Here is a 12,275-nt window from a genome sequence, read left to right on the forward strand (position 1 = left end):
TTGTTAATTACGAAAACATCCTACACATTCCCCTTAAGAACTTCTAGAGTAGTCTTTTTGTACTAAAACTTTGAAGTTTTCATCTCAATTGTCTTCAGTACCTACTAATAATTAATGTACCTAAGCAATGTAATATTTTTAAACAATATTAATGTTAACTGTGTTTAAGTACATCCAAACAATTTCAAATTACCAACTTTGTGGAACACATGTCTTGATATAAAAAGTGTTCTATTTATAAAATTTTTGGACAATGTAGGAAGTTTAGTAGTGGTTTCAGTGAAGGCTAATCTACCTATACAGTATATGCAAGTTTTCTGTTGTATCAGGAAGTGCCTTATTATAATACTGTATGGTGCGTATTACGTTACATTCACTAATACTTATCAAGGAGGCTGAACGAAAAACAAGTTTGAGTACACAAATGTCAATTACATGTTATCAGTGAGTCATGTACATTCTTGTGTAGTGTCTCAGACAGTCGCAGTGTAGTGCTGTACTGTCAACAAGGGCAGGCGTCAAGGCGCCGGCGTCACAGGGCCAGTGACGTCAGTGTGACTACAATCGTGACTTGTGACACGTCTCACCGATACACCACATGCTCGTACTCGTATTTCGTTCATTTTCCGAAGTATGAATACTTTCTTGGTGCAGATAATTACTTTGAATGTGGCAGAGCGAGCTTTGTCAGAAATCTAATGCGATGTTCAACATTACGATGTATTACTACCAGGGCGAGTTAATTTCTTAACTGCTGGATTGTGATATTTTTTCGTTCAAGGGGTACGGGTTCGACTTACTCGGACTCTATTGAACAGGTCCTTTCACTTAAGTCCAGCTTTGTGTGGCTTTCACGGATAACGGAACTTAGTCATATAATATATTCTTCATTCATCTCCTCTATAGAATACTAGTTATTGATAACCCCGTATTCAATTCTCCGTTTTCGTATTACGATTTTGATTGCGCCTTTCTGAGAATCATGCCTTGTTCTCGTACTCCTCTGTGGTTATAGGTCTCATTTTTGTCTCACTGTAAAGCCAGTGTAATTTTTTCTTAAGGTAATGTTTAGTTTCATCTCCATTTCACCTTCCGGGTAGTGCAGGGTCTGAAATTTGACACTATCAGAACGTACTTGCATATACGTAGGCCGTCCTTCGCTAAAACCAACTACTAAAAATTCACACAATCATTCATTACAATTTTATTTTCTATACTTCTTTGGGGGATTTTAAGTGACTACAATAAGAAAATTCCCTCGGGAATATTTAAAATAACTATTAATAACTGACAGAGTCGACGAAATTGGAAAATATATACCACCCTGTCGCTCTCAACTAACGTGTACTTACAACGTGTACTTACAGGGGAGGGGTGGGATCTGTATAAAGAAAGTATACTTTCCTATCTCGAAATGGAAAGGTGTTTGGAGGTTTACTATATATCTTTAGGACCATCACTAGCCTTGGTAATTTCTGGAGAACCAATAATTAGATTTGACTCCTGGAATCTGGAGTCTACATGCGTCCTAAGAGATCCAAAAAAGTCTGTGACTTCCGTCAGATTTCAGACGCTGTACTGCACGAAAGGTAAAATGGAACTGAACTAAACATTCACATAGAATCAACCCTTCCTACCATAGCCAAGTTTTCCCCTATAGTATTGTGGTAGTGCTTTGGAAAGATATTAAATACGATAGATTCATAGCTGACTTTTGTGGTCGGATAACTTACAAACTTCTTGCCTAGTTGTACGTACAAAACACATCACTTTGTTTCATACTACTTCTACCCAATATTTCTTTGTAGAGAATTGTTTCTGTTAGATTTTATTAATTCTCAATGATCCTTTTTTATTGTTTCTGAAAAAGAAAAATAGTGGTACTTAATTTGTTAAGAAACACTCAAAATAATTATGAAATTTTATTTTTGTAAGGCCTTGTGTGTTCAATGAACACATCATCAGACCCACGTAACTGAAATAAAAGTTTTATAACTAGTTTTATAGAATTATGAACTGTAATTACTGTTACGAATAAATGAAGTTTCCAGTCAAAATAGTGAATTATTGGATTCATCATACCTTAAATTACATTACTTAAACCTAACTACTTAAACCTACTTAAGCCTTCATAATCATTATAAACAATGTATAAATCCTGTCCCGTATAGGTAAACACAATATTCTGGTACAAGGAAAATCAGTTCATGAATCGAGGTTAGCTCTTGATACTGTGGAAAGCCAAGCTCAGTTCAATTTTCTATCTCCTCCGCGGTCGCATCCCCTATAACGTGTATAAAGTACCCCAGGGTTGCTGGGACCTGTTTCATCACATCAGACTAGGACACGGCACGATCTCTCCTTTGACGGCCAAGCGCATACACCCAGGCTTGCCGTGTTCGATCTGGGAACCAATCTGTGCTAGGTGGCTATTCCCCGAGTATAAATTTTGTGTCTTAATAACATCTATAATCTTAATTTAATCTCGTTCATTGCAAACTATGTACATTACGAACACGTCAAATATAGTTTTGTACAATAAAATTGATGTTCACATAACTGTAAATAAAAGTCAGTTATCGAAAACAATAATGTTTTAATAATATTAATATATTACTAAATGTTAATAAAAACGTTACTTTTTCCAAATTGTTTATTTTTTGGACGAGGCCTTTCGGAACCAAAGGTTTCATCTTCAGGCCACTCCACAAATAAATATTTACACATTGTTTGTTACAATTAATATTAAAATAACATATTATGGTAAAAAATGTAAAAACAAAAATTTTGGAAATATTTCAGCCAGTATGAAAAATTAGATTTGACTAGAGTTTAATTTTTGAATAAATTGAGAAGAAAGAAGATTGGAATTTTCAATAGATAATAGATTTTTTTTATGACATCATTTTAATATATTTATGTCATAACACTTTTGGTCATAACATAGCCCCTTAATCCTTCTAAATGTAGGTGTTTCGCATATAATTTTCAGGTAGTTTTGAAATTTATTAAAATTTGTGACCTATGGTCTCAATTAAATTTGTGATAAAATTTGTGATAAAATGGTTCCTTTTTGTACCTAGTGAACCGGCATTGAAAACTGTTTCCTACCTCTTGTAGGGTACAAATGAAAAATTCCCATTCTGGAGAAATAGTTCGGGATGTGATCTGACAAACATACAACACTCGTACCCCTCCAGTCCAGCAAACGCCATTTTGAAACAACAAATTCAGTTAATTGTCGTCAAATAATGATTTATGACTTGTAGTAATGAAAGAAAATAAAAAAAGTAGTCATTGAGCACAACTGTGCAGTGTGCGAGAGAGTACACGTGTGTGCGTGTGTGTGTATGTATGTAGTACAGTACAGGGTGGACAGTGATTAGGAGGCGGGCGGTCTGTCAGCGCTTATCAATGGACCCAGTTGACCTTGCTATCAGCGTCAGTCTCGTCAGTCCCGCGGCTACTCGGTTACGTCATGTTCCGTCCACAGTAATTGGCTCCATTCACTGTTTTCTTGTGCACTCATTCAATTAATAGTGTTTCCTTTCCTTTCGTGTTCTGTGGTACATGTTCGAAGGGCAAAGGGAATTGTAAAATGTAAGTAGATCTCGTACTTTATATATCATGTTACAGCAGCAGCAGAATACTTTAATACGTACTTGATTTCAGTTAGTTCTGACGAAACGTACACAAGTTTAATTCGTCTAATTGTAATGAGCTTTAAAGTTTTATCTAAATTAATCTTTTCTATTTGTTTAAAATTTGTTATTAGTGATGGAAGGTTGAAAAGGATTTCGGACATTTGCAATTGTACATATATATAAAAAAAGTACAACAATACTTTTGAGGATTTCACGTACACATTGCTTCAATTTCGTCAGTTAGGAAGTGACATGTTAGTGCTCTTAACTTGTGTGCAGTGACATAGATTAAGTTTATTCTCTCCAGTTTGGCCTTCATGAAGTTCTTAAGGCATCACTAAATTACTTTAACTTTGAATGTCAGTCCCTTGCCATATTTTTTAATGCCTTATGGTTTTTATCACCTGAAGAAGAGGGTAGATTTCAATCCTCAAAACTCTGTGTTATACTTTTTTGTAGCTAACAATGGGAAATGTGCGAAATCCTATTATCCATATACATATTTAGCCTCTTCAAATGTAATCCTGATATACAGGAGTATAATCAAAACTATTAGAATCTGCCTGTATATAATATGGAGTCATTAATTTGTGTCCAATCTATAGTGTTTAGCTGTGAACTTTGTAGTGGTGAGCCAGCAAGAGGGATATCCATAGTAAAGTATGATTATGTAATTTACAATAGGACGAATTTATGTGAATATAGTAAGGAGATAGCTATGCGTATTCGCTGGTTTTGAGCTAAGTGGAACCTTTCATGAAATTAATATAAAAATCGTTCAATTTTCTGTGGACGTTGAATTTGAAGAGACAAAATTATCTGCCTGCACAATAGCATTACGTCAGATCCGTTGTAGGACCTATCGTAAGGCACATACCAGCCAGGACCGATATAACAGAGGCGCTGTCACTGCCAGCTGTGTGTTGTACCTGCTTACTATCGATAATGAAGTCAACTTGTTCGAAGACATGAGAATGGCTGTCTGCACAAACAGTGTCAAAGCGTGGATCCTTGTATCACACCAGTGTAGGAGTTACCATAGGACTACGCATGTCCCAATGAGACACACCAGCTCGTATATAACAGAAGCTTGCCTGTCTGCACCACAGTGTCAAAGCTATGTATCAACCTCAGCTGTGGGAGTTGCCATAAAGGCTCAAAGCACTTACATGATTGTAATCAATATTTACTTATTTAAACTTATCCTCACTAGGAGGATATAAATTATTGAAGTGAAAACTTCTTTAGGCGCGTTGAGCGTTTTAGTAGAGGGTAAAATCCTCGGTTCGCGTCACCGACATGCTAATGATACTAACCTGCATGAAAAGTCAGTCTCGCTGTGTTTTTTTAACCGTAGACTTGGCCGCGGACTACTAACCTGCATGAAAAAGTCAGTCTCGCTGTGTTAAAACTGTCCCGGCGGAGTATGAAAACAGACTGCGAAAATCAGTGACCTTTACGGCTTCCTCTCGCGATTTAAAAGTGAAGCCAATGTCGTACAATTCTGTAAGATGCGTCAAATTAAAGCTCTTAATATTGGCAATCTATTGGTTACATTTTTAAATATTAAAAAAATTTCGAAATAATTTTGTTTATTGTTTACATTTTACATATCGTTTACAATGACAAGAAAAAAGTAGTAAGCGAGGATTTTTTTTTTATTTTTTGGTCAGACAAAATTTGTCAGCGAGAAAGTTGTGTGAAAATAGATGAATATTTTTTTGTAATTTATCATTTTTTTATTGGAAGTTTAGTTTAGCCTGTAGTAGCGTATGAAGTGATGAGTGAACGTTTCTGCCGGAACTGTAGTTGGCGCATTGGCTCACTGATACCGTATTAACTCAATAAATTAGTTTATTGTGCAATAAAAATACCTTTACGAAAGAACCAAGTTAATTTAACTAATTTATTAGTTTTAAAAATATTGTGGGTTTAATTGTTATTGCAATTATATACTTTATCCGTAGCAATAACTTTATTATTTACAACGGTGTTCAACTCACTGTTGTTCACTCGGTGTTTACTCACTTGTATTCTATGTTTAACTAACTATTAATATTGAGCAATTACAACATATTTTTATACAGATAAATGAATAATGAAAACAACGAATATATTTTTAAACATTTTTAATATTTGTACGAATATTTGTATTTAAAATTTAGCATTATTCATTTTACTTATGTTTTTAATATTTAACCTCTTCATCATGAAATGAGTATTATTACGGTATAAGATTTATCTTACTAGCGTGGTAAAATAGATTTATAGTTATTTGATAATATTTTTTCGTGGATTTTAAAATTGGAAAATTAAAAACGCGTCAAATTTACAATTACAGATGTACTGCTACTATAACGTATTGTTAATTACTCTCAACTTAATAGTTCCGTTTTCACTTCTATCGGCAGTCCCACGACTGCTACTGTTTTTTTTTTTAATTTTATTATATTATTAAAATATATCAATGTACCCTTTAAATATTTTTATGTCAATACACTGTTATTAATACAAGATCTGGCTCATTGCCTCACCCATATGCTTCATCTGTCCACTAGGACTGTGTTGTTTGTTTTGTGCAGTGAGGTTTGCAATGTCTATCAGCGATTATGTAACTACAAACAAATCAGTTTATCAGGATTACAGCACTGCTAATAATACAAGAACTGTCTTGTGCTAAAGTCTGCCCACATAACGCTAATTACATGAGACGATACTGACATTACATGGCTCATTGCCTCAGCCATATGGTTCATCTGTCCACCAGAACTGTGTTGTTGTTTTGTGCAGTGAGGTTTGCAATGTTTATCAGCGATTATGTAACTACAAACAAATCAGTTTATCAGGATTACAGCACTGCTAATAATACAAGAACTGTCTTGTGCCAAAGTCTGCCCACATAACGCTAATTACATGAGAGATACTGACATTACATGGCTCATTGCCTCACTCATATGCCTCATCTGTCCACCAGAACTGTGTTGTTTGTTTTGTACAGTGAGGTTTGCAATGTCTGTCTGTGGTTGTGTAACTACAAACAAATCAGTTTATCAGGATTACAGCACTGCTAATAATACAAGAACTGTCTTGTGCCAAAGTCTGCCCACATAACGCTAATTACATGAGACGATACTGACATTACATGGCTCATTGCCTCACTCATATGGTTCATCTGTCCACCAGGACTGTGTTGTTGTTTTGTGCAGTGAGGTTTGCAATGTCTGTCAACGGTTGTGTAACTACAAACCAATCAGTTTATCAGAGTTACACCACTGCTAATAATACAAGAACTGTCTTGTGCCAAAGTCTGCCCACATAACGCTAATTTCATTAATCTATACTGACATTACATTGCCTCACTCTATATTTCTGCAACTGATTGTTCTCAATAGAGCAATGGAAATTGAGAATCATAAAAATGTTTTATTGTCGATATTTATATACTATATTGGCAAATGCTAGTATAGTATTTATTTCTGGCTTAGGTTTAAAAAAGGGTTATCAGGAGCATATTATTTTTAATAGTATTCAAAACAATTCTGAGATACTTGATAGTCACTGAAAATTATTCCAATCTCTGGATGCATTTTAGATTTAAGTTTGAAGATGCGTTCCTGACATCGGAGAGTGATACTTTTTCTAAGTATCTCTTAAATTTCTCTTCAATACTCCATGATTTTTTACTGAACAACTTCAATGACTTCCATAACAACTGGATTATTTTAAACCAGAATGGAGAAATCCTTACTGTAAAGTTGAAGCTTCTAGCTTTTCAGTTAACACACTTATGATGTATAAATTATGTTATTGACAAGCTTACACAAAGACAAGCTTCTAGCATAAAATTCGTAAAGTGTATTTAACTTACACAGATGAAGAACAACAAACGTTTACTATTACCGATTTAAATGTGTATAAATTATTATACTTATTATTCTTGACTTTCGCATATGTTTAAACGCACATTTGCTACATAATGATTAAGCCGAAAGGGAGTTTTCAAGACCAGCGGGACGTAGCCCGGAGCGATTTTTGAAGAAGGAATAAGTGTGTGTGTGTGTGTGTGTTAACCAGGGACCCTAAGAATGTCCATGTATAGTTTCAGTACAATCGGTCCTGAAGTTTTACGTGATTGGGTAAAACACAGACGCCATTAGAGTTTATACAGCACTATATATAATCAGCAATAGAAGATTTATCCGAAAATCTGATTGATCTTATGGTTAGCTTTGAAACAGATGTGTAGATTGACACTCAAGGGTAAGGGGAGACCGGAGAAATACTGACTCAACCATTGTTCTGCACTTCAACCCGCGTAACAAACATTGCATTATCTTTAATGCTGAAAGAACTTCGCTATCCATCTAATGGAGGCATTTCAACTAAAAGAGAGCACTCCATCTTTTGTGGTATGGTTGAATGCAGTTGTAGCTCTCTTTTCTGTAGTTTGTCCGTTTTTGTATGGAGTCTGGCATTTCGTCTTTAGTAGCCTTTGCATTAATTTAGTTTAGCATGGTTGTTATCAGGATTTCAATTATTTTGTAATTACTAGATGTCTTAATGTTGTGAAATATAACTCTTGTATAATTACAAATAAAGGGTTAGTTTGCGTTGCAACTTAGCTTGTCTTCAATTCTGTGTGACATTGGCAATTTTCTATACCAGTCCTTCTGTACACTGACTGACTGACTCTCCGATGTTACAGAGGTGCGGCAGGAGGCTGTGCAGCAGGCGTTGGCTGCGATGCAGAACCGGCCAAAGCCGTCGCTACCGATGCCTTCCAAGAGAACCTCCGTCATGGCCAAGAGTCCAGACAGGGACCGCCATGATTCCGGTAACTACATGTTGTGGTCTTGCTTTGAGTCACTTGGCGCTGCAGAGAAAATACTTACTCCTCAGATTTCAGATTTGTGGTGTAGTCTCAGATTAACTATCTAAAATTGGCTACTTTTTCAGCTATATAAAATTATAATTTATGTATATCAACCATGAATTATTGTTAAAATAATTTGTGGTGACTTAGGATTTAAACTTCTCTAAAAATGTTATGGAAAAGATAATGTTTTGTTAATGTTTTAAACCTGTTAATTTTCAAAATATTAATGACTGTAATCTCATTTATTTTCAAGCTACATAGAAACCAATGTACTTAATTATTTCTGACCTCAAAGTTTTGTTTTTGGTACATTTCATTTTAATGGTGGAACTTATTCACTTTGAAACATACAGATAATGTATTAGTGTTTCTAGTCATTTAACAAACATAATATAATTAAAAGATTGAAGCACTTTATTGTAAAATACTAGAGGCTACACGTTTTACAAAACCCCCAATTCGGGTGTGTTTAATTAAGCCTTATTAAATCTTGAAAATTCTGGAATGAGTAAAAAAGAAGAAAAGTAATTTAAGGTTTCATATTATTGCTGTTCTTAGGTGTAAGTTCAACAGCCAGCTGTAAAGGCTCAACTGTTAACAGTGTTTTCAGAAGTGTAGTTTTAAACTTTCATCATCTGATAGAGGAAGTAGACATTATCATTCTACTTCATTTTTTGAGACTAAAAACTAGAATATCACCAGTAAAAATTAAATAAATCCGACTGTGAAAAGAAATACATGACTTCAATCTGAGTGTTATTACCTAATTAAGCAGTATAGTTTTGAAATTTAAAAAAAAATATATTACTAAAACAATTTTCCAATATTAATTTGTAGTTTGTGCTCAAAAATATTAATATTTGAAAATTGCCTGATCACCATTAGTTGCATAAAATTATAAAGAATTTTCAAATTTGTTGAAGAATCTTGAAATGTAATTGTTATTACCTTCTCTTGAGAATTAAATATATTAAGAAACAACAAGGTTTATCAGACAGAGTGGAGCCTCTTTTAAAAACATTTATTTTAAAAGTCCAATGCAAGTTACTTTACTAAAATGAGCCTTCACACTGATGAACTCGTAACCCTAAAAAGCTATAGAAACGAACTTGAGTGTCAAAACAAATATTCACTTTTTGTTAAACCGATTGCGCTGTTACTTCACTTCCATTCCATTGGGCTGACTACATCTCTCTGTCACTCATGTGTCAGGCTTGGAGAGAGACTCCTACACTTCTTGTCTGTGTTTTTAGAGAAAACGGATTGGCAGTTTGATTTCCTCCTCATACTTAACTGTTTGAACTCTTTTGTCTTTTTACAATTACTGTTCTATTTTTAAATCTCTGTCTTCATCTCAAAAATTAAAACTTGTATTTTAAATAGTTCAGTTGAGATCTAATGAAGTAACTAAATTATACAGCTTACTTTTCCATTAACTGACATTATGTCTCTTGTATTATGAGTTATTCAGTGACTCCATACAAAAGAGGCACACCTGAAATTGGTTATTGTTTGATAAAAATAATTAGAATCTATGGATTGAATTTTATCAAAGTTAATTATCTACTTCGAGCTTTTGTCATTCCGCTGTTAATTAAAAGCGCCAGAGTTTGTGCAGTGCTCAATCAACATAGTGCAGTAACATTTGCTTTTGTAGGAGATTGTAAACATGAAAATGACTGTTTATTATTGAACGTAACTTTTCACGTTTTACTTTTGTAAGTCTATGAATATGTTATTGATTTGTTGGTTGTAGTTTTAAAATAATTACAGATAAACACGTGTATGATAGTGGAGTGTAAAATTTGTATCTAAAGAAATTAATCAGCACAAAGAATAAATAAAATTTAAATAATTTGTTAATTGACTCATTCATGCCATTTCGTAAAGAAACAGCATATTTATTATTCTGTTACTGTTGAAATATAGTATTGTACTTAGTCTCATTTTATGCATAATAAGTCAAATAAACATAGATTATCTATCTTGATTAGATTTTTTACAGCTGGTAAAAGCTATTTACAAAATATGAGAGAGAGTGAGTGCAGATTTTCAATACTTTACACTATTATATAAGAACAGTCATATTCATTATTACAGGTATATTTTTTTTTTAAACTTGGGTAAGTTATACTTGTTCCTAACTAAATAGGGCGCGATGAAAAGTTGCATAAATGTATTAAGATCGAAAACTTACAATTTTTCTTTATCAACATGTAAAAAAAATAAAATGTTTTCGTATAAAATTTAAATTTCAAAAATTCAACAGGTTTTATCATCCAAATGAATATCATAAGTCATATCCTAATTTTCCCCCAACACAATAAAACAAAAATCATTGTGTATTAAGAAGTTGTGAATTTTGTTGTGAACCGCTACACAAATACCAAACATAAGAAACAATAAAAAATGCATACAAACAAATCAAGATCATAATATTACAATGTTTTTATTCTAAAGTAAAAAAAAATTAAAATGTAATTTTTCTTTGTATTTTTTTCTATGTAAAAGTTGTAACATCTTTTATCATTCAATAAATATTACAAGTTATAGTCTACTTTTCTCCCTACACGATAACAGAAATATCCTCTTATTACGTTTATTTCTTTAAGTTTAGATTATTTGGCTGAACACTACACAAACACCAAAAGAGTGCTTGACACTGAGAGAGGTAACCTGTCATTAATGCTTGGCTCTGACATCACTACCCCTTCAATAGTGCTTGGCACTCAAAGGGTTAATAGCCCAGTTACCAGGGGAACTAGTGGGGATTAATTATTAGCCCAGTTAGCTAGGCAACTACTAGTGAGTTCTTCCATGGAATGATCAATCTTAATTAGACCTCTCATTTAATAATAGAATTGACTTTTGACTCTGTAACATGTCTTGATGATATTGTTAATAAAGCATGTCTTTTGTCTATAGTACTACATTAATCAATAGCCCAATTGGGAGGAAAAATAAGAGATTAATAGCCTAGTTACACAATAAAACAAGCAAAATAAAATATGTTATACTTTGATGGATCTTTAATTATATTCTAAATAAATTAGTTATTAAAAATAATTTGTAAACTAATGTTCTTTATTGTGTTTAAATGATACAAAATCTTGAATATTATTTTAAGAATAGTTTGCAACCAAACAATTATGTGTTGGAAATGCAATGGTTGCAGTACGGATGTGATCGTGATGTCGGTTTAAGTCACAGTTGTATGACAAACTCAGCAGGAACAGTCTTAGCTCCGCTTATGCAAAGTAGAATATAAGTGTTTACCTCACTGTTGTATGAGAAACTCAGCAGGAACAGTCTTAGCTCCGCTTATGCAAAGTAGAATATAAGTGTTTACCTCACCGTTGTATGAGAAACTCAGCAGGAACAGTCTTAGCTCCGCTTATGCAAAGTAGAATATTATTGTTTACCTCACTGTTGTATGAGAAACTCAGCAGGAACAGTCTTAGCTCCGCTTATGCAAAGTAGAATATAAGTGTCTACCTCACTGTTGTATGAGAAACTCAGCAGGAACAGTCTTAGCTCCGCTTATGCAAAGTAGAATATTATTGTTTACCTCACTGTTGTATGAGAAACTCAGCAGGAACAGTCTTAGCTCCGCTTATGCAAAGTAGAATATAAGTGTCTACCTCACTGTTGTATGAGAAACTCAGCAGGAACAGTCCTAGCTCGCTTATGCAAAGTAGAATATAAGTGTCTACCTCACTGTTGTACGAGAAACTCAGCAGGAACAGTGTTATCCC

At 33.7% G+C, this 12,275-nt stretch overlaps 1 protein-coding gene across 1 annotated transcript in view; it reads left to right on the forward strand.

The window, feature by feature from the left end:
- Window positions 1-12,275, forward strand: part of LOC124353510 (disco-interacting protein 2-like) — a gene marked incomplete at its 3' end in the record, with an annotated part of 307,439 nt that overhangs the window by 257,265 nt on the left and 37,899 nt on the right. The window contains 1 exon segment of the mRNA XM_046803412.1: window positions 8,350-8,478. Within this exon segment, the coding sequence (XP_046659368.1) occupies window positions 8,350-8,478 (129 nt within the window).

This window comes from Homalodisca vitripennis, chromosome 1, assembly GCF_021130785.1.
Source record: "Homalodisca vitripennis isolate AUS2020 chromosome 1, UT_GWSS_2.1, whole genome shotgun sequence".
NCBI classification, from domain to species: Eukaryota; Metazoa; Arthropoda; class Insecta; order Hemiptera; family Cicadellidae; genus Homalodisca; species Homalodisca vitripennis.